At 39.2% G+C, this 19,123-nt stretch overlaps 1 protein-coding gene across 1 annotated transcript in view; it reads left to right on the top strand.

Annotated features, from left to right (window-relative positions):
- Positions 1 to 1,023: 1,023 nt before the first annotated feature.
- The window catches only part of npdc1a (neural proliferation, differentiation and control, 1a), a 24,212-nt gene continuing 6,112 nt past the window's right edge, over positions 1,024 to 19,123 (top strand). The window contains exon 1 of the mRNA XM_006788730.2: positions 1,024 to 1,353. Within this exon, the coding sequence (XP_006788793.2) occupies positions 1,242 to 1,353 (112 nt within the window). The 5' untranslated portion in view covers positions 1,024 to 1,241. The remainder of the gene's footprint in view (positions 1,354 to 19,123) is intronic.

Here is a 19,123-nt window from a genome sequence, read left to right on the forward strand (position 1 = left end):
GCTGCATGAAAACCATCAAACCAAGAAGATCACATTATTAAACCGGTTCCTCCATGACATCAAACCTCACGTACGCGTTTACGTGGTATCCTGATTGTAATCGCTCGGTAAACTGTTGCATTCAAGTGCAAATGGGAATCTGATCAGACACGATCTCGATCTGGTGGTAGAAATATCTCTGTATAACTTCGAATGATTCAGTACACGCATTTTCTTTTTTAATCAATGTCCTGGCTATCACGGCAATGAGGTTAGTTAAGATAATATCACAGGTGCATGTGGGAAATCTGTGATTTAAGATTTAAGACATCATGATGATTGAGGTTAGGTTAGGAATTTTCCATCATTTATAAAAGGTGGGAAATTCCGGTGATGTTTAATTCGCAGTTAATATGTGATATCAGCATTTTAGGAATTGTAGTTTTTGTTGACTTTCATTTCCTTTGTCTTTATCTGTCACACGTATTTAACCTATACATTTAACATGATACCCTGACACGTTTTCATTTCTCCTGTTTGACTGGAGCATTTGAAACTAGAAAAAAATTAAGCACCAGTGAAGGCAGCTTTTCCTTTTCATAAAATTTGTAAAATTAGGTCCCAATATTTTTGTAAAGTCAGAAAAACAATTCATATTGTTTCGTCCTTATGACAATACAGAAAGCGAAATATTATACTGTAGACCTCTTTAGCTTAACTAATGAAAACCTGACCAACATCTGTCCATAGAAAAGTTTTTAAGATAAAATGTCAACTTACTTTTGCTTAGGTGGACCTTATTTTGGCTAAAATAAGGGAAGCTAAATTGATTTCAAATGACTTTCAATAACAAACCATTAAAATGTATTTGAAGTGAATTAGCAGCCTCTCACTGTCTGCATAATTATAGCTTTGATGAAAAAAGAAAACCAATATGTTCAAACTGTAAACGTGTCAAAGGGAGTCTGTATTTTTATCTGTAAGTTTCCGAGAAGGCCCTGAAGGCAGCACGTCAAACACATACCCTCCCCTGCCTGAAGCTCCGCTATCTTTAGCACTGTAAGGATTACGGTGCGCAGTGTGTGTGGTGAAACTGCACTTCGGTGCGACGTGCTCGGCTTATCGCTGTGGGCTCATTGCGCTGAAGCTCGCCTGCATCAGAGAACAAAAACCTTAAAAAAGAAGAAGAAGAAGAAGAAGAAGTGATGGGGGAATGACAACAAACCCCGTCTGCGGTTCAACGTCCCCGAAAAGACTCAAGGATGCTGCTGTTCTCCAGCCCGCGGTGCGGGCGCAGGCGCCGGGCCTCGCTGCTGCTGTCGCTGCTCTCCGCGGTCCTCCTCTGTGTCATCCCCGTTAGCGCTAGACTGCCAGGTAAATCCCCAACGGGACACCTTAACATCCGTGGCCTGAGATTGTTTTCAGCTGTAGCGCGACTGTCTGTCGCTCCAATTAACGCTACTAAACGTGTCACCAAAGAGCTTTTGTTATTAACGCGGGGAAGAGACGTTCAACTATACACGTGTGATTTGTTCACACTTTAACTGTTGGTTATGGTGTTCGTTTGGTTGTGTGTGTGTCTTGCTGCTGAGGGCAGGTTAAGCAAGTGCGTGTGAATCTGAATGAGTGACAAGAGCACAATGGAAAGACAAAGGCGAAAAAATTCAAATTTCCTTCCTTGTCAGGTTACTCAGGCTGTTTCGTTCTGTGCTGACAATTGCACCTTTGTTAATGTCACAATAACCCTATAAAAATGTAAGACAAATGAAGTGATGCATAAACCAAGTGGGCAATTTTTAAGTATGTGGGAACTACCAGGCTGCAGGTTTTCTTGATAATTTCAGTTTATATGTGAGTGTGTGTGTCTAATGTTTTACCACACAGAGATGGTTAATATGTGCAGGGGCGATAATCTGCTTCTCAGCCATTAATGCAGAAAACCAGTGGGAGAACCAACAGCTGGACTCATGTAATCTTTATCTTTTATTAAAGGCACACACACACACACACACACACACACACACACACACACACACACACACACACGCTATACTCAACATTGACTGCCTCTATTGACCCAAACCAGTATGAATTTGTTGATGTTAACGTATATTTTTTAGATTTCTATAAGAATGAATGTGTAAAAAGAAAAAAAAATAAGCCTGTTTTCAGTTTAAAGTGGTTGTTCAAGGCGTGTGCTCTGATGTGCTTTGTGACAAATGAAATGTGCGTAGTGTTTACATTTGAAGCTTGTATTGCATATGCAGTGTGAATGGACTTTGACTGATCTACGACGGCTTGGAGAAATGAAAGCTTTAAATGAAATGCAGTACAAATTCTTGGTTTTCAGTCACAGCAAAAAGGGATGCTGTGATACATCGGTACTAACAGTAATCGTGATATTCATGGAATTTCTGGAATTACTGTCAATAATCCAGTGCCAATGGCTATTTGATTGACATCCCAAGAAAGATGGAATTGCACCTTAATGATGGCTGCCACAAAAAAGGACCAATAACAGTAGCCAGGTTGTTTCTGCCTCTACTTCTGACTAATTTCTAGCGAAAGACTAATATTGTTACAAGTCAAGGCAGGATTTTGGGTATAAGAAAATACAGCTGAGTACAATAGTAAACTTTAGAACACTGTGTTGATTTATCTACGTGTAAATCATAGTTTACTTAACAGATTTGTAGCAGCCAGTGGTTCATTTGTGTTGCCCCGTGTCCTGTTAGGTTCCATTTCTTTGAAAAGTTTACTTTTTTAATGCCACTGAATTAATGGAATACACATTGCAATTTACTGATTCATAACCCTGTATCATTATACGTGTCAACAGATTCTTGCCGATAACATGCCCCGTAGTAATGTGAATATATCCAAGTCTTTATATTCTTGGAATAGATGTAAATTATGTAAATAAGCAGTAAAACCTTACAGACTTCACTGACATCCCCTGGGCTCCAAATGGTGTGAATTTGCTCTGTCTTGTGCTTTCTTGGTAGCCAAGGCCATTTGAGAAACTGCTGCTTGAATGTCAAAAATTTAAAGAAGTGGTCGCTGAATATGTTGCGACCAGTTCTTTACTTTCTTTAGGATGGAATTTTTTTTTTTTAAATTCTCAGGTTCCTATTGAGCTATACGATTAAGTGTGGTTGCTCTTTCAGTGATAGTTTAAAGGCTTACTAGCTTCCCTTGAAAGACATGTGTTTGACATCAGAAAGCTAAAACTGTGAAGTAAAATGATCTTTCTTGTGCATGAAGAGAAGACTTATGGAAAGCGGACTTAACATTTTGATGACGGGAAAGGCCAAAGCCGTCGCTGTTGTTGCGGAGAAATGCCCTTAAAAGACTGTAGATGTAGAGACTGGGAATGGGCCAATGTAATCAGGTGGTTTATTCAGGAGGCACTGACACATCATCATCGTGCTTAAGTAAGCCATAGAGCTTTCACTGAACTGGGTTTTTTTGGGGATGGAAGTAATCCAAAACCTCAATTTAACCAATTGATAACATAAAGTATGTCTATCCTGGTGGCCAAGATACCGAATAAATTTAGCACGCAGAGTTTGTTGTGTAATTCAGGCTCAGGGGTGTGTACTATATTAGCAACGCCAGGAGAGTCACCTTTTTTCACTCAAAAAAAAGCTTTGTTTGTCTAATTTTAGCATTTCATATTAGAAGCATCATCTCCACTTCTTAATATTCAGAATGAGTCTGGTCATTATTGTGCTGCCACACTTAAATGCCAAGTTTGTCATTCATTAAACCCACATAGAGTTGGAGTGATTAGTATTCAGAAAGCTTCTGCCTCCGGCTGTTTCTGCCACTAGGATTAGGATCTATATCTTCGCTGTCACACGCTCTCTCCTTTAAACACGCACAGCAACAATACTAATCTGTTGTTGATTTAAAAACAAAAACAAAAACTCAGGACATTAAACAACTCTCACTGGGTTATTATACACTGTCTGGTATCACTGTATATTCTTACGAGGTAAAGCTTACATACAGTATGTTCACATGTGGATACGGTTAAAGACCTGCTGTGTGTGTAAAGACATTTGTGTTTTCCTTTGGGTTTAAAAACAAGACTGCTCTTTTAGAAATGATATAACTGAAGCGGTCTATCACCTGTACAGTCAGTGACACTGCTGAGCAGACTTCAGGAAACATGAGCTCTAAAAAGCTGTCTGGAATGAGGAACAAGACAAGTGGATTAACTAGGTCTTGCAAGGGGATTTCTGTTCAAAACAGTAAGGAAATAGTAGTTATTTTAGGCTACTCAGCATCTGCTGACCAAATTCATACACCGATTTGCACAGATACCGTGATTTAATTGGAGTCTTTATGAACTGTGTTTCTAGGACAAAATGCAGATCAGAGATAAGAAAGTGCTCGTTCTGGTTTCATATGAACCTGTTATGTGGTTTGTGCAGTCATTGGTGGGATTAGACGTCACTCGGTAGAGAAAGGGAAGATTATTGAAATTACCCAGTGGCCAGGAAACACTTACCAATAATATTGATCCACCTCACTGAGGTCTTTGTCTGGAAAAATAAGTGACCAGCCAAGGTTTTGCTGCAGTGGCTTCCTTAAAGCTCCCACTCCCCCTCGTATTTGAGAGCATTCTGTGGACTAGCAGTTGTTTGTTGTTTCTTTTTCTCAACATCCATTCATTCACTCTGCTCCAGTTCACTCCAGTGCAGTCCAGTTTGGTCCTAATATATAAGCTAAAAGCCTTTTACTACAGATGAACTTTTGAACAACCAAGACAGACAGCTGCACGGAGCCCCAGATGTTACGTTGACAACTTTTACTCGAAAGCATTGTCTTAATATGCGGGAGCTGCAGCGACCTCAGTGCTTTCCCCCTAACCAGACGATCATTTTTAGTGATATCTCGGTGTGACACCCCCCAAGTCGGCTGTGTATTTTGCTGACTCATTTCACTCGCGCTGTAAGCCACAATTAGCTAATTTCAAACACACACACGTTTGATGAAACCGGAGTCAGCAGAATTTTACCTTCAATTCATTTCTCTGCACTTCTTTCTTTTTATTACTGCTATGTAGTAAAAGGTGAAAATTTAGAGCACCAAATTTTCTCTGTCAGCAGGTTTGCATTTGCGTGTAGCCACATCCTTAACAAGAATGTCTGCATCGGTTTAGCCTGATTTTAAATACAACTACTAGCAATACCTCATGCATGAGTTTCACTGCACTCTTTCCGTTGTGCATATAGTTAGAAGGAATGCCTGCCTCTATCGATCTATATTATTTACACTAGTCAATCTAATATATAATATTTTATAAGACTCACTAAATGAATATTGTAGGATGGATAATTGAAATATTGTACTGCAACAACTGATCGTGCCAGGAGCAAACAAACAAGATGACCATGAAAAATAAAATGGGGAAAAAATGACAAAATAAAGGAGCTTTCATTTGCTGCCTACACACCGCCATTGTTTTAATCCCTTTAACCTCTGTTCTGTTCGCTGTGGGATGTGCTGCTTTGCTTCACTCTAATGATAATGACATAGTAATTGTCTCCCGTGTAATGGGTTAGACTCATCATTGTCTAAAATGACAGAAGTTACTGGAACAGAAATATAAATGGCAGACTGGGAGTGATAAGCCAGACGAGGTATGGTCCTGATTGGCAGTAGTATAAAACAAAACCTTGTTCAACCTCATTTTTCCATCATGTAAAAAAAAATAAATAAAATTTTTTAATTTGCCTTAAGCTACCAGTGTATTTCCTGCCTCTGTCTTTTGAGCACGACTGTCTGTGTTTCTGCATGTCTGTTTGAGCTTTTGCTCGCATGATTAGCAGGTGTAAAGTCATGCCCCAGTTTCCACCCTAATTTTAGGTGAGTCATCGTACCAGATCACCGAGGGAAACTAACACCTACGCTACTGAAAATGATAATGTAGACAGTTTTCACAACCTCAGCCATTTATAGCCACTTACAGCTCTATATTTTGGCTTCAGGGTTTTTGGCATGGTTTTCTGAGAAATGAGGCAAGTGGGTTGGGGGTTACAGAACAGTTAATATGTCCACTTTTTCTATCTCTGCGATAAATAAAGCTGACTCTGAAGCCTATACTTGCTGCCACTTGTCAAACTGCCTCTATGTCCAATCAGAAGTGGTTTTGAATAATAGAATAGAAGAGAATAGCTTTTATTGTCAGTATTACAAGAACAATGAAAGGCTGTTTGGAATTTCTCCATGTATGTGAAGTACACAATAGCGTAAGTATTTACACAATCACAGACAAATTTACATTTACACAGTTATACATACACCTGCAAACATACGGATACACCCATACAAACATACACGCACATACATACATATATGTATATATACATGTATGCATGCGTACATACATACACACACATATTTCCACATACACGCTTACATATATATATATATATACATACACATACATGCCATCTGAGGAGCGGGTGCATTGAGAGGTGCAGTGTGATCAGTGATATTGCACATTGAGTAGGGGGGTGCTGTTGCAACTATACTAAATAAGGTTATAATAAATACAGTTTAAAGAGGTAGGGATGTTGTTGAAGTATAAATAGAAATCCGGTTTATAAATAAGGTGTAATGTCCATGGGTGTTGGCAGTACAGTTATCCTCCAATCAGGGTGGAGGTAGGGCATGTTTGACAGCCTGTGGGTAAAAACTTCTGTTGAGTTTGTTTTTCTTCGACCTGATAACAATTTAACTGCAGAAAAGCGAAATTATCCCAGTTGTATAAAAAAATTTCTAGCTAATTTCTTTATATTTTGCGAAGAAAATGGAAAGTAGGTGTTTGGATTTGTTGAAATGTGCATGCATAAATGGAAATGGAGTAGATAAGGCAAAGACCAAATTTGCAGAATTCTAACAAGCTAGAAAGTCAATATTTGATATGCCCAACTTTATTCTTCAACACAGGCTTGAACTTTCTTACACAAGCTTTCGCGTCATTTCTTGAAGTCGTCTTCAGGAACAGTTCTCCAACTTTCTTGAAGGACATCCAAAGTTCTTCCTTGGATGTTGGCTGGCTTTTGTTCTGTTCTCTCTTAGCATGATTTTCCCATTTCACTTCCTTCAGAATGACATCTTGACAGCCATCCTTGTTCTGCGGCTCTTTATAATGACTTGACCAGCATATTGGCTCGTGTTACATTATTCTGCTGTAATCCACTTCCATGGTAGCGTACATTAGCAGGTCTTTTTCCAGCAGATGCCAGGGAAAACAAACCACTACAAACAAGTTGTTGGCATTTGTTAGAGCATAGTGGATAAACAGAATTCCAAAAAGCCGCATATGCAAGCATAAAAACACTCAAATCGAGTCAAATCTACTATCCATGGAGACTATATCAAGTGAGGAGCTGTGCACAGACCTCTTTAATGTTTTCACTTGATTTGGGCTGTTGGGCTGCTTCCTGTCTGCTATCAAAGGGTCAGGAAATGAACACAATGGGAGTGTATGGTCCTCTTGGCATACCCATTTCCTGCTTCCTCTAACTCGCTTACATTCACACACATGGCTGTGTGATTCATTGTACTGTATTTGTAGAACAGCTTAAATGTGTACACAGTAATGTGGCAAAAGTTAGAGAAAAAAAATCAAAGATTTTTTGTGTGCATGTGTCTTAGTGTTGGTCTGGGAGTGTAGGTGTGTACCAGGCTGTGTGTGCTTGCCTCTCATTTCTTGCTGGCAAAGCTGCGGTTTAGCACACAGCCTGGCAACAGCAGCAGCAGATGGTTAGTAAAGTCATTTTTCACTTGTTCCAAGGACTTCTGAGTCCCTGAGTTGCATAATGTTTTTTTTTTTTTCACACCTCCTCTGTCTTAGCTGAGACTAAACGTCCTTATCTAGTGCAGAAAATCTGCTTTTTCAAATGTATATCTATATTATTAATGTGTATCCATTCTCCATCTCTTGTTCTGTGTCTTGTTTTATATTCCTCTTCCTTTGTCATCTTAACTGAGCTTCCTAATTAGCATCAACACTGTGTGGGAGACATGTGGACGCAAGGCCACCTCTTTGCCTGTTTGACGTTCACTTCGATGACTCCTTTTGTCACGGCCGCAAACAGATTTGAGCAGCTTGGTCATACGATTGTCATGTTGTTGAGCATCTTTATTTGTTCATTTATGGTGACCTTGACAGCTCAGAACATACGCGAGGAAAACTGATGCCTGTAGACTGAACAGAAGCAAATTGGGACACGTCTCTGCTGATTTAATAACATATGTTCAGCATTAGGCAAATACGGTACACTTCAACTAATGCCCACTGCATGTATTTACTCAGCTATTTCTCATAATGCAGTGGATTAAGCTCTCAGGGCCATGTTGTTCAGGTGTGTTTAGAAAAGTATCATCATATGCATTTGCGGTTTGGCTTTCTGGAGAACCAAAAGCCTACTACTGCAGATTAATTATTGTATAAACCTTTTTATGCTAGAAAATGGTAATACATGCAGTTTCTGTTTGACTGCTGCACCTCTCACCATCATTTTCGCTCCGTTGTCAGCCTCACACATTCATAATGAGCACGGAGAGTGGGTTTGTGTATGTATGGCTGCTTGTGCGTGAGGTGAATAATTTTCCTCGCTCATGTGACTGCAGTAGGTTTCAGCACATTAACTTCCCACATGATGAATAACAGATGAAGTGCTGAAATTCTAGCAGTCTTATTATAATCAGGATGCTAAAAATAAAGAAAAAATTCCCGATCTCTAACTTTGACAGGAATGAAATCGTTCTTATCTTTTGTTGACATTTGTAAAATTTATATGACAAACAAATGAAGAATTGCCTTGTGTAATTTTGTTTGAACATTACAGGGAATGTGAGCTTTTCTGTGTTTAATGGTTACAGTGTTTCATATGCTAAGGCCAGTATAAGTAATTTCTGTTACAAATGTTTAGTTTACACTATGGGTTTTTTGTACCCATGGCTCTGTATGATGTCATGAGAGCACATATCCTTATATGGTCAACTCTGGTCCACACAAGCCCCTGCTAACTGGCGTTTAGACTAAAGGTGGAAGAAATCTGACATAAAGAGAAAAAGGACAAGGAGCTAAAATGACTTGTCAAGGAGCCAGTGTAAGATAAATAAGGATAATTTTGAAAGTAAATCATGCAAAGCTACTCTACTAGAGTCCAAGAAACAAATTTGGAGCTTAAAACTTGACTCCTTAAAAAAAAACCCAGAGACTCTGGAGTGACTCAGTAGAAATCGTAACCTGTTTCACTTCATCAGTATTTACTGCACGATGGAGGCAAAAATGACATTTTTCTCTAAGTCTAAAGGTATAAAATCATCATCATCATCATCATTTCTTAAGTTGCCTGATAATGATTTGTGCCACATGGTGATAACTGTGATTTGCCTTTATTTATTTTATTGCCGCAAGCAGCTATAACATTTCTGAGCATATGGCAAAATTGTAGAGCACTGCTGTCCTAGGGCTGTTCATATAACGATATATATCGGATGACGATATAAAAACGTCTATCGTGGCATTTTAGGCTATCGTTTGTTTTGTGGTGTCACAAAATATACTGTTTACGGCCTAGAAAAAATAATTTTTTCATTATTTTTCATTATTTTGATGGTCACTGTAGTGGCTATATTAATTTCTTAAAGTTCTCTCTTTCTCTTATATTTAATATAACCACAGCGCTTGACAGACGAGCTCTTGTTTTTATCCGTTGTTGGTAAAACCACAGCGTGTCTGCTTGTTCATTTTCCACCTAAACCTTTCACAATAAAGTTCAAGATCCTGTTGAGACCTTTCAAAATAAACTGAATCACGTGAAAGATGCAGAGTATTTACGGATGAGAAGCAAAAAAGAGCCGTCAGGTGCTAAAAAATAAACCTTAGACTCAAACATTAGAACAGGCTTTTCCCCGTAGCACGCTGTGTAATAAAGAAAACTGCGGCCGTTACAACCTATGTCTAAAAATGTATAGTTTCATGCATCAGTTAAAACACTCGACTCCAGGTACGCAACGCCCAGCTGGAAACACTTCAGGCAAGTCGAGCTGGCCGAGATTCACAGAATTTACAGAAAATGTTACATTTTTGTGATTTATATCGTTATCGGGCGATAGATGTCTTAATATCGGGATATGAGATTTTGGTCATATTGCACAGCCCTATGCTGTCCTGTGCTGTTACATTGAGAACCACAGCAATAGATTTTTCTATGCGTTTGCACCTTTCGTCCACACGTAAACGGCGTTTGTGGTCACTGAAAACTGAGATTTTTAAAAACTCCGGCCAGGGTGGATATTTTTGAAAACTCCGTTTTTGCATTTAGTGTGGACGAGAAAAACGGAGAAAAGGCAGCGTCAAAGGTGTGTGCATTTTTTGACGTCACACTGTGCGTCACGTTATTGTTTCGGTGAAATGAATTTCTACAATACTATTACTGTTAATTGTACTCTCTGCAGTGTTTAAATGCTTACATATACACACACAGTTAATGTCCCTCCACACATACCACTCGGTTCTGCTTCTATGCCCTAGCTTTGTTTACTTTTTCCCACTGAGGCTTCTAGACTTCTGATTGGCCAACATTTCTGCACGGTTAGGAATATATCGCCACCTGTTGCTTTGGCATGTTCCTAGCAGCGTTTTCCTTCATTTCTGCCTTTACGTGTGGACGGGATTATTTTTTAAAACGAAAACGGAAAATCTCAGTTTTCAAAAATACCCGTGTACGTGTGGACGTAGCCTGGGCTTGAATGGCTTGTGATCAAAGAGGTGTTAAATAAATAAACAATTGGTGGAGGGGAAAAAAAGAAAACTGACTGATAATTGTTGGGAGAGAGAATGAGAGAGGACAGATAAGCTTGAAAGGCTGTTTAGAAGAGGAGTAAGAATAGAAGCTACCAGTGTTGTTTTCAAATGGAGAAAAAAAAAAGAAAGTCGATATTTTTTTTTTGGCGAATTCTGAATTAAGTGCATTTGCATGGTCTTACAGCAGACACATACCCACCAATGAGCTGTACTCAGTCAGTTAAGTAAGCTTTTGCAGTTGCATAAAAGGACAAGGACAGAGTAAGCTCTTTCTAGTGATGCTTTTTTGCCTGTAAGGTTATAGATTGAAGGAAGTGGAAAGAAGCAACAGAGAGATCTTGTAATTAGAAATGAGGGGAATTTGGTGCATGAGCATGCTACACTCACAGTGCTGTGGAATAACTAAGCAGGCGGTGAAAGATGGAGGTGACAGAGCTGCTGCTTTTCAGTGCAAACTGGAGAGAACAGAGTGTGACTTTGAATCGAGGATGCTCAGGGAGATTACTACCTGCGTGCTACTCTAAAGCAAATCATAATTAAATATTTGCTTTTCCCGCTAATAGATGATTAATATACCATTTTCTTTTTGTCAGCCACCAATGGTTCACAAAAATAAGCCCATGGTTTCCATTATCTCCAGATATTGTCTGTCAAACAGTGTTCTCAGATTACACATTCGCCCTTCACTCGCAGGCCAGGCCAGTCAGTGACATAAGAAGATGTGGATGTGTGACCATCTGCCGATTGCAAAGTCGTGGCAGTGTGTAACCTTGTCAAATGCGTTATGTGTATGTGCTGCTGTTGAGAGTGTCAGATTTTCATTGAGTAAAGACTTTCACTGTAAGTCTGTTTAAAAAAAAAAAAAAAAAAAAAAAAAAAAAAGTTTATTATTCAAAGAATGAATCTCCTGATTCACCTACAATCTTTTAAATCACTTCATAAATTTTGCCTTCAAAATGTGATGAATTAACAAAGATGGACCAAAAAACGTTTGGGTTATATCCACATGACGAGGAGAAATGAATTGAACAGATCAGCAGTAACAGTTTGGAAATGAGTGTGAGTTTGTGATCTCGCTTTTACGCCAATGATTTTCTGAGTGTTTTTATGGTGGTAAACAAGTTTAACTTTATATGTCATATTTAACTTCTTAAAGATTTGATGTTTTGTGATGTTTTTGGTAATCAAATTTTATTTTCAGATACAAATTTGGGTTAAAGCTGTTAAGAAAACAAGATAATCAAGATGAAATTTTCTTTAAGTGCACTCTTTTCATTTCTTCCGTACATTATGAGTACAGCATATCCCTTCCTCTACAGCAGGGATTCCAAACCGATTTTACGTAATGGGCCACACGTAGCTCACTTTGATCTTAAGTGGGTCACAGAAACTCCCTATTTTGTCAGCGCACTTTCAACAGTATGTGTCAGTTTTTCCACATGATGAAGAAATGCTGCTGCAGTAAATGAAAGGCTCCTGAGCCTAATGTTTGACACCCCTGCTCTACAAAGCTGCACCTTCACCCTTTTCCTAGGAGCCTAAACTCAGTCCCTGCTGTGGCAGCCTTACTAGCTTGAGCCAAGTTTTTTACAGTAGTCTTATATTACACTGTATACTTGACCAGCCCTGACCTGTTATTCTTTGGAAATACTGGAGTCTCCTCGTGTTCATTAAGCTGGCACCACTGCCCGCTGTGCTGTTCACCTTTAGCTGTGCAGCACTGCTGGGCTCATTATCCACTCTGATAACATACCCGAGCTCCACTTGCCCTCTGCCACCAACACACCTGCTGTGGTTCTGTGACCCACTCCCTCTTTTGTGTGTCTGTCATACTGTTTGTGTATATATCCAGATGCAGCTCTGTAAAACCGGCAGTAATCAGGTCAAATGATTAACCAGATATCGACGGCCAAACAGGTGGGGCTCACCGCGTTATAAAATCCAGATAGCTATAAAAAGTGTGGCTTTCTTACTGACAATATTAAACCTAAGAGGTTACATTGAACTCTTAAAACAATTTTCCAAATCTCTGTGAAGCTGTGATGTAACTCTGACATCAACAGACACTGTGTTCCACAGCAGGTCTTTTATTTCTAAACAGAGACACATCCACTAATAAAAGGACTGACAGTAAAGGTGAAGCATTTCTTATTCGTTCAACGTGAAGAGAGCTATTTGACCGCCACGTTAAAAGCATAGTTTCTGCATCACATCAGTGTGACTGCGGTGCTGATGAGACTTATTTTCACTCCCTCTCATGCAGCCCACGGGTGTCGCTCAGTCTGTGCTAAACAGGGACGCGACTCCTGCAAGCATGGTTCTTCAGATTGTGGTCCCTGCCGATCTCCTCTGCAGGAGAATGAGGAAGGACGCTGTGTGCGTTATGGTATGTGGGGGGGAAAAAAGATAAGCGTGCTGTCACACGGCTCTGCACTTACTATGCTCACAAACTCTTCAGTTCCTGTGAGGACATTACAGCTCAAACTAGCACTTGATTTTAAAGACTTAACTAAGACAGAAGTAATGTGGTGTTGTTAGATATTATCCACCACACGATAATCTCACGAGTCTTTTTCTTCTACTGAACAACTGTAATTTTGTTTGGTTATCTTCAAACATTTTCAACCTTTTTTCAACCACTAGGAAGTAAAACTGTTGAAATAAACTGTGTGAGTGTCTTTGATTCATTAAGCCTGTCTGCATGTTTTTCAACTGTGGGAAAAACTGGAGCACCAGGATAAAACCAGTGCACGGGATGGAAATGATCAGCTAGGTTAAAAATGTATATAATTTTTACTGACAAAATCATTAATCGTTGACGTGAAAGGGCAGCTAATAATTAGGAACATTTGAATTCTATGACTGTTTGTCATGCACGCCACTCTACAGTCTTTGGATTCGCAGAGTTAAAACTGAGATTAAAAAAAAATATATCAGCTTGACAAGAGTAAACTGAGAATTTTGGACTAGTTCTTTGTGCGTATTGTAATAACACTCTGAAGTTTGGTTACCTGTGTGAGGTTCAAATGGCTTCTCTCTGATAATAAACAGGCAAACGTGCTATTGTCTTATCCTAATGGTGTGATTCTTTGTCAGGGCATCTTATTGTGGACCTCGCTCACCCTCCTCTTCTTCCTCCAATGCCTCTGGCAACTATGGCGTAGGCTGATTCTCTCTGTATTTTAATCCGTCCCTGCCCCTGCTACATCTAACACGCACACACACGTGCAGCGCCCCCGCACTGGCGGCCTTAATCACTCAGATGACATGCCTTTCTCTCTCTCCGTCTCTGTTAACCTTCATCTCCATCACTGAATCCAATATCTCTCAGTGAAAGAGCCAAGCTGCAGAAATAAATGCTATTTTTCAGATTTTCATGACGTGGCATTACACTGCTGGCACGCACTCAACGTTTCACAACAGACGTTGGACAGAGAAAAGGCAGCATCTGCGTGTTTGAACCGTGTGTGTTTATGTCAGCTGGTGGGCCACATGTGGCTTTTTAAGGATTAAAAATTTATATAGATTTGCAGCAGGAGAGGATCCAGTGCGAACTTGGCTCAGATTATTCTCAGCAGCATCAGAGAGCGAGGTAAACAGGAGGGGGAGATAAGTGTCAGCGGATAAAAGGTCACATCATGCAGAAGGAGAGAGGATTATTAACTGTCCGCTGGGATGATAAGATGCAATCGGTTAGTATAGTTACTTTAATGTTGGGTGGCATTTCTGCTTTTGTGTCTCTGTGATGTTTACGTATGTGGTGCTGTGAATCTAGTACATCGTAGGTCTCTAAGCTTCCTAAAGTGGTTACATAAACCCCCGAGAGACTGCAGAATACACTGATCCACATGAGAGTCTCTCTGTCTCATTTTCACGTTCAAATGCACATGCCCTCAAACACACACAAAAGGAACTGTAACAGATTCATTCATACAGTCAGTAGGTTTTTGGTGTATTTTCTTTGCACGGGGCTGTGGCTACCTCTGCTATATTACGTCCTGCATATTGCACTTCTGAGGTCATTCCTGTTGTTCCAACTAAAGGAGTGATTACCTACATTTTTAGATCAAAATTCTGTTGTGTGACTGTTTGCCTCTATGGTGACAGTCGACTGTCGAGTTTCTCCCGTGCAAAGTTATTTGTAAGCAAGCACTGGAAGTGGAGCAAGCGAGGCAAGCAGCACTCTTTTTGTATTGTTTATTGTTGGGCCAGCCTGTGTTTGACATAGAGGTGTGCACTGCCATTTGTCAACACACAGTATGACTGAAAGCTGTGTCACCTGATTGCATGCTTGCTGTGAAACCGTATATGCTAAAGGCACAGCAATCGCTTTACAAAAGGAGTAAAACACCTTTAATGGGTGTTTTACTCCTTTTGTTCTTCAGGTTTTTTTGCCTTTTATATCTACATGGAACTATGTGAGACTATGTGAGAACCCCCCCCCCCCCCCCCCCCCCCCCCCCCCATAGGTACACATGCTTATACTGACTTGTATAATGCAACATAAAACCAAGCCGTCAATAACAAAAAGGCCATGACATGCTGAAAGTTGCAAATATCCTGCAGCCATATACTTTTGTAAGATGAGGCTAGAAACCCAAATTTCCATTATTTCAGTTTGTGTTTACAAATGAGCTCGTTTTTTCTTTTTTGTTGTTGTTGTTGTTGTTTTTTTTTCCTTTTCTGTGACTCGATGAAATGTTAACAAGGCACACTGTATTAAAAATAAGAAAAAATATGATCACCATCTGAAATTCAGTTTAATTCCGTTTTGTTTATGTATAAAGCGCCAAATTAAAGCAACAGCTCACCTTAAGGTGCTTTAAATTGTAAGGTAAGACCCTACAATAATACAGAGAAATCCCTTTGAGCACGCATTTTGCTATAAGGAGAAGGAAATGTTCCTTTTAACAGGAAGAAACCTCTGGCAGAACCAGGCTCAGGGAGGGACAGCAATCAGCCGCGACTGGCTTGAGGTGAGGGGAGGAAGACGGGACAAAAGAGACATTGTGGAAGAGAGCATAGATTCATAAGAGCTAATGATTAAATGCAGCGTGGTGTGTAAAAACATAGTGAGCTAATTTGATGCTCTTTTTTTGTCAATTTTATTCGTATACAGATTTATCATAGTTAATCATTTATACCACTCCTGCTGTTCTACTTTTGTCAAACTTAAAGTAAAATGACTCCCATGTAACACGTTTTACAGCCTGTAAATCATCAATGATGTGTATGATGCTCAACACTAAGTGGTCAAAAAGTACTGGGTCACTTTGGCATTACTTCTACTCTGATTCCTAAATGCTTCCACTTTGCATTAATCCGACTTACAGCAGATTGTGGAATACCTGGGAAGGAAGAAATTTACCAAAAATTGACTTCTTGCAGTTGAATACTAATACAGTACCACACTTGAATCACTGAGCTCTGTAGAATGACCCATTCTTTTGCAGATGTTTGTAAAGGCAGACTGCACGGCTAGGTGGGACTGTGGCCCAGTACTTTGTACATGTAGTGAATATACCAGAGAAAGAAGCATGACTCATTTTATCAGTTTACGTGATTAATTTTTATCAGTTTTACCATCAGAACATTTGCCCTCAGCAAATATTACAGCTGTTTTGTTTGCTTTTTGTTTTTTTGTTTTTTTGTGGGGTTTTTTGTGGGGTTTTTTGACATTTGAAAATCAGGAAACAGAAGTTGATAGAAATCAAATAAATTTGGCTCTTTTGTCTATTATATACCTGAAATTTAATTTTCATTTTTAGAGCTACTGTTGCTATGCTGGGTTTGCTGCTTTGTGCAGTTATTTCACATAACAGTATCAATAGGAATATTTGCAGATTTTAATAACTGACTGACCTCTAAAAATCACCTTTCTAAGACTTGATCAGAGAAAAGACCAGCGCATTCTGCGTGATTTATTGCCAGCTTCTTAGACTTTTATTGCTTTTTTTCGTCTTTATATTAGTAGGCGTACTCATTTTGTGTAAGTATGCATGGAAAAACAGCTGCAGCTCTTTATTTGTGATAGAAATTCTGCTGGTTAGGTTTCGCACTGACCTAAAAGCGTGCACTCAGCTGCGACTAACTTTTATAGCAGGTGGATAATGACTCGGTGCTACAATTATAAAGTACACATGAACCAACTTGAGAGATGAAGTGGCAGAATGGCATTTTAACGACGCACCAGTCCCTCCACACACCACCTTATAAAGTAAATACAAGATTCTGATTAAACTGTGACCTTTTTTTGGTTTCTTTCCTCTGGCTTAATTGTCTTCTTGACCTTTTTTCCAAACCCACTGAAAAGAGCATGTACTGATCTCAGAGCCATGACCAGCACTGTTTAGTCACAGATCTTTAGAAAATCTGAGAATATTTTCAACTGTTAGTTTTACTCCTGGCTCAGAATGAAACATTTGGGAGTGAATGTAAGTGTGAGCCACCTCCAGATCGTAAAGGCAGTAAGTGTGTCTATTATGATTGATGATTATGAAGACCAGTTAAAAAAATGGTCAGGTTAAAAATAATATTACAATGCCGGCAGTTTTCTCCTTGTTTTTTGGCTTAAACTTCTTGAGGTCGCGCCAAAAAAAATAAAAAAATAAAAAAATAAAAATCTACTGTGCTGCAAAAACCCTGAATTGACGCTTAGTCTCCATCTTGTCTACCGCCATTAATTCAACTACACACTAGGTGGCAGCAGGACACACCGATTATACATTAACAGGCCAGAGCTCAGTTACTTCTTGTCCTGCTGCTTCTAAGCATGCTGACATAAAACTAGGTTTAATCGCTTTATAGCTTGTAATTTATAAAGGAGCAATGATATAGTCGATATAAATATTTACTTTTTTGAGAGCTTCTTCCTCGTTTTGTTTTGTTCCATTTTTGGTCTGAAAACGTGTAATTGTGTGTGTTTTTGACATTTCTGTAGAATTAATCAAGAACCTGCAAATGACGCGACTAACCTGATAAGTCAGAGTCATTTAAGGAAAGGAGGAAGTAAGTGTGCATGTCTGTGTGTACATGTGCTTTTTTCTTTTCCCACTTAAAAACCATTCACATTTCTTCCTCCCCCCCAAGAAAATCACACAAGTGTGTGTGTGTGACCCATATTGCCTGTTGAGATGTTTAGTGTTTGTTTGTTGTACCCAACTGCCCCCTGGGTGTTCGCAAGAGGTTATGGGTCATTATCAGGCCGGTGGCGAAACTCTCTTTTAGAAGGAGAGGTGTCCATACTTGGTGAGTGACAATCCACCCACATTTTACAGTCACCACTTTTGTTGGGTGAATGATCAACCTTAGCCTTGGTGGGATGCTGAGGGATTTTTCTAAGTATAATACTGTTATTTATTTATTTACTTTTTTTTTTTTTTTTTTTTTTACATATCAGCTGCAGATTTTTTAGTAACACCACACATTTGTGACACCACCAGCCAGGCTCTGCTAACTCTTTTGTGTTTCACTAGAATTTAAACCCACATCTCCACACGCTCCTGCCGACCACAGAGGCACAGTTGGTGCTCTTATCCACCTGCAGGGTACAGATGGTACGTCCCGCCTCCACAGACACCTGCTATGGAGTGCACTAAATAGCCAATGGTGTATGTGTGTGTTTGTGTGTGTGGTAGTGTTTTTGTGGTGGTGTGTGTGTGATTGGAGGGGCGAGGGGGTGGGTGACACAGTAACAAAGCACTCAGTGAAAGTGCTGGCATGTCATATCATACGCATTAGCTTGGCCAGATGGCCAGCCTTCTGGAGTGAAAGTGACACTGTAATCATTAATGTAGTGCTGGCGTAATAACCCATTCGTTTAGTTGGATTGAGTGGTGCTCTCAATGCCTTTTTTTTTTCCTTGGAAGTTTTTAAAATGCACACTATGCTAAATATTTGTTCAGGATGTTGATTGTGTGAGGAGTTGACTGAGAAAAGTAACCTGTGCTGAAAAATAGAATGGGTATTCTTCAAGGATCAGACAGGATGAATGGATAAAAAAGGCCCTTCATTGTCATCATTGACACAACCTTTAAATATCAGAATCTCTCAAACACTTTGAGTGATTCATTAATTTATTTATATATATATATATATATATATATATATATATATATATATATATATATATATATATATATATATATATATATATATATATATATATATATATATAAAATTAAAAAAAACCCACAAGGTGGATCTAAATTTGTTCCAACTGAAATCAGAGTATCATAGATACTGTATTAAAACTTTCACAGTAAAGATTTTAGGAATCCTATTCTACTTAATGTGTCTTTTTATTTG

Source organism: Neolamprologus brichardi, chromosome 7, assembly GCF_056152115.1.
Source record: "Neolamprologus brichardi isolate AB-2024 chromosome 7, ASM5615211v1, whole genome shotgun sequence".
NCBI classification, from domain to species: Eukaryota; Metazoa; Chordata; class Actinopteri; order Cichliformes; family Cichlidae; genus Neolamprologus; species Neolamprologus brichardi.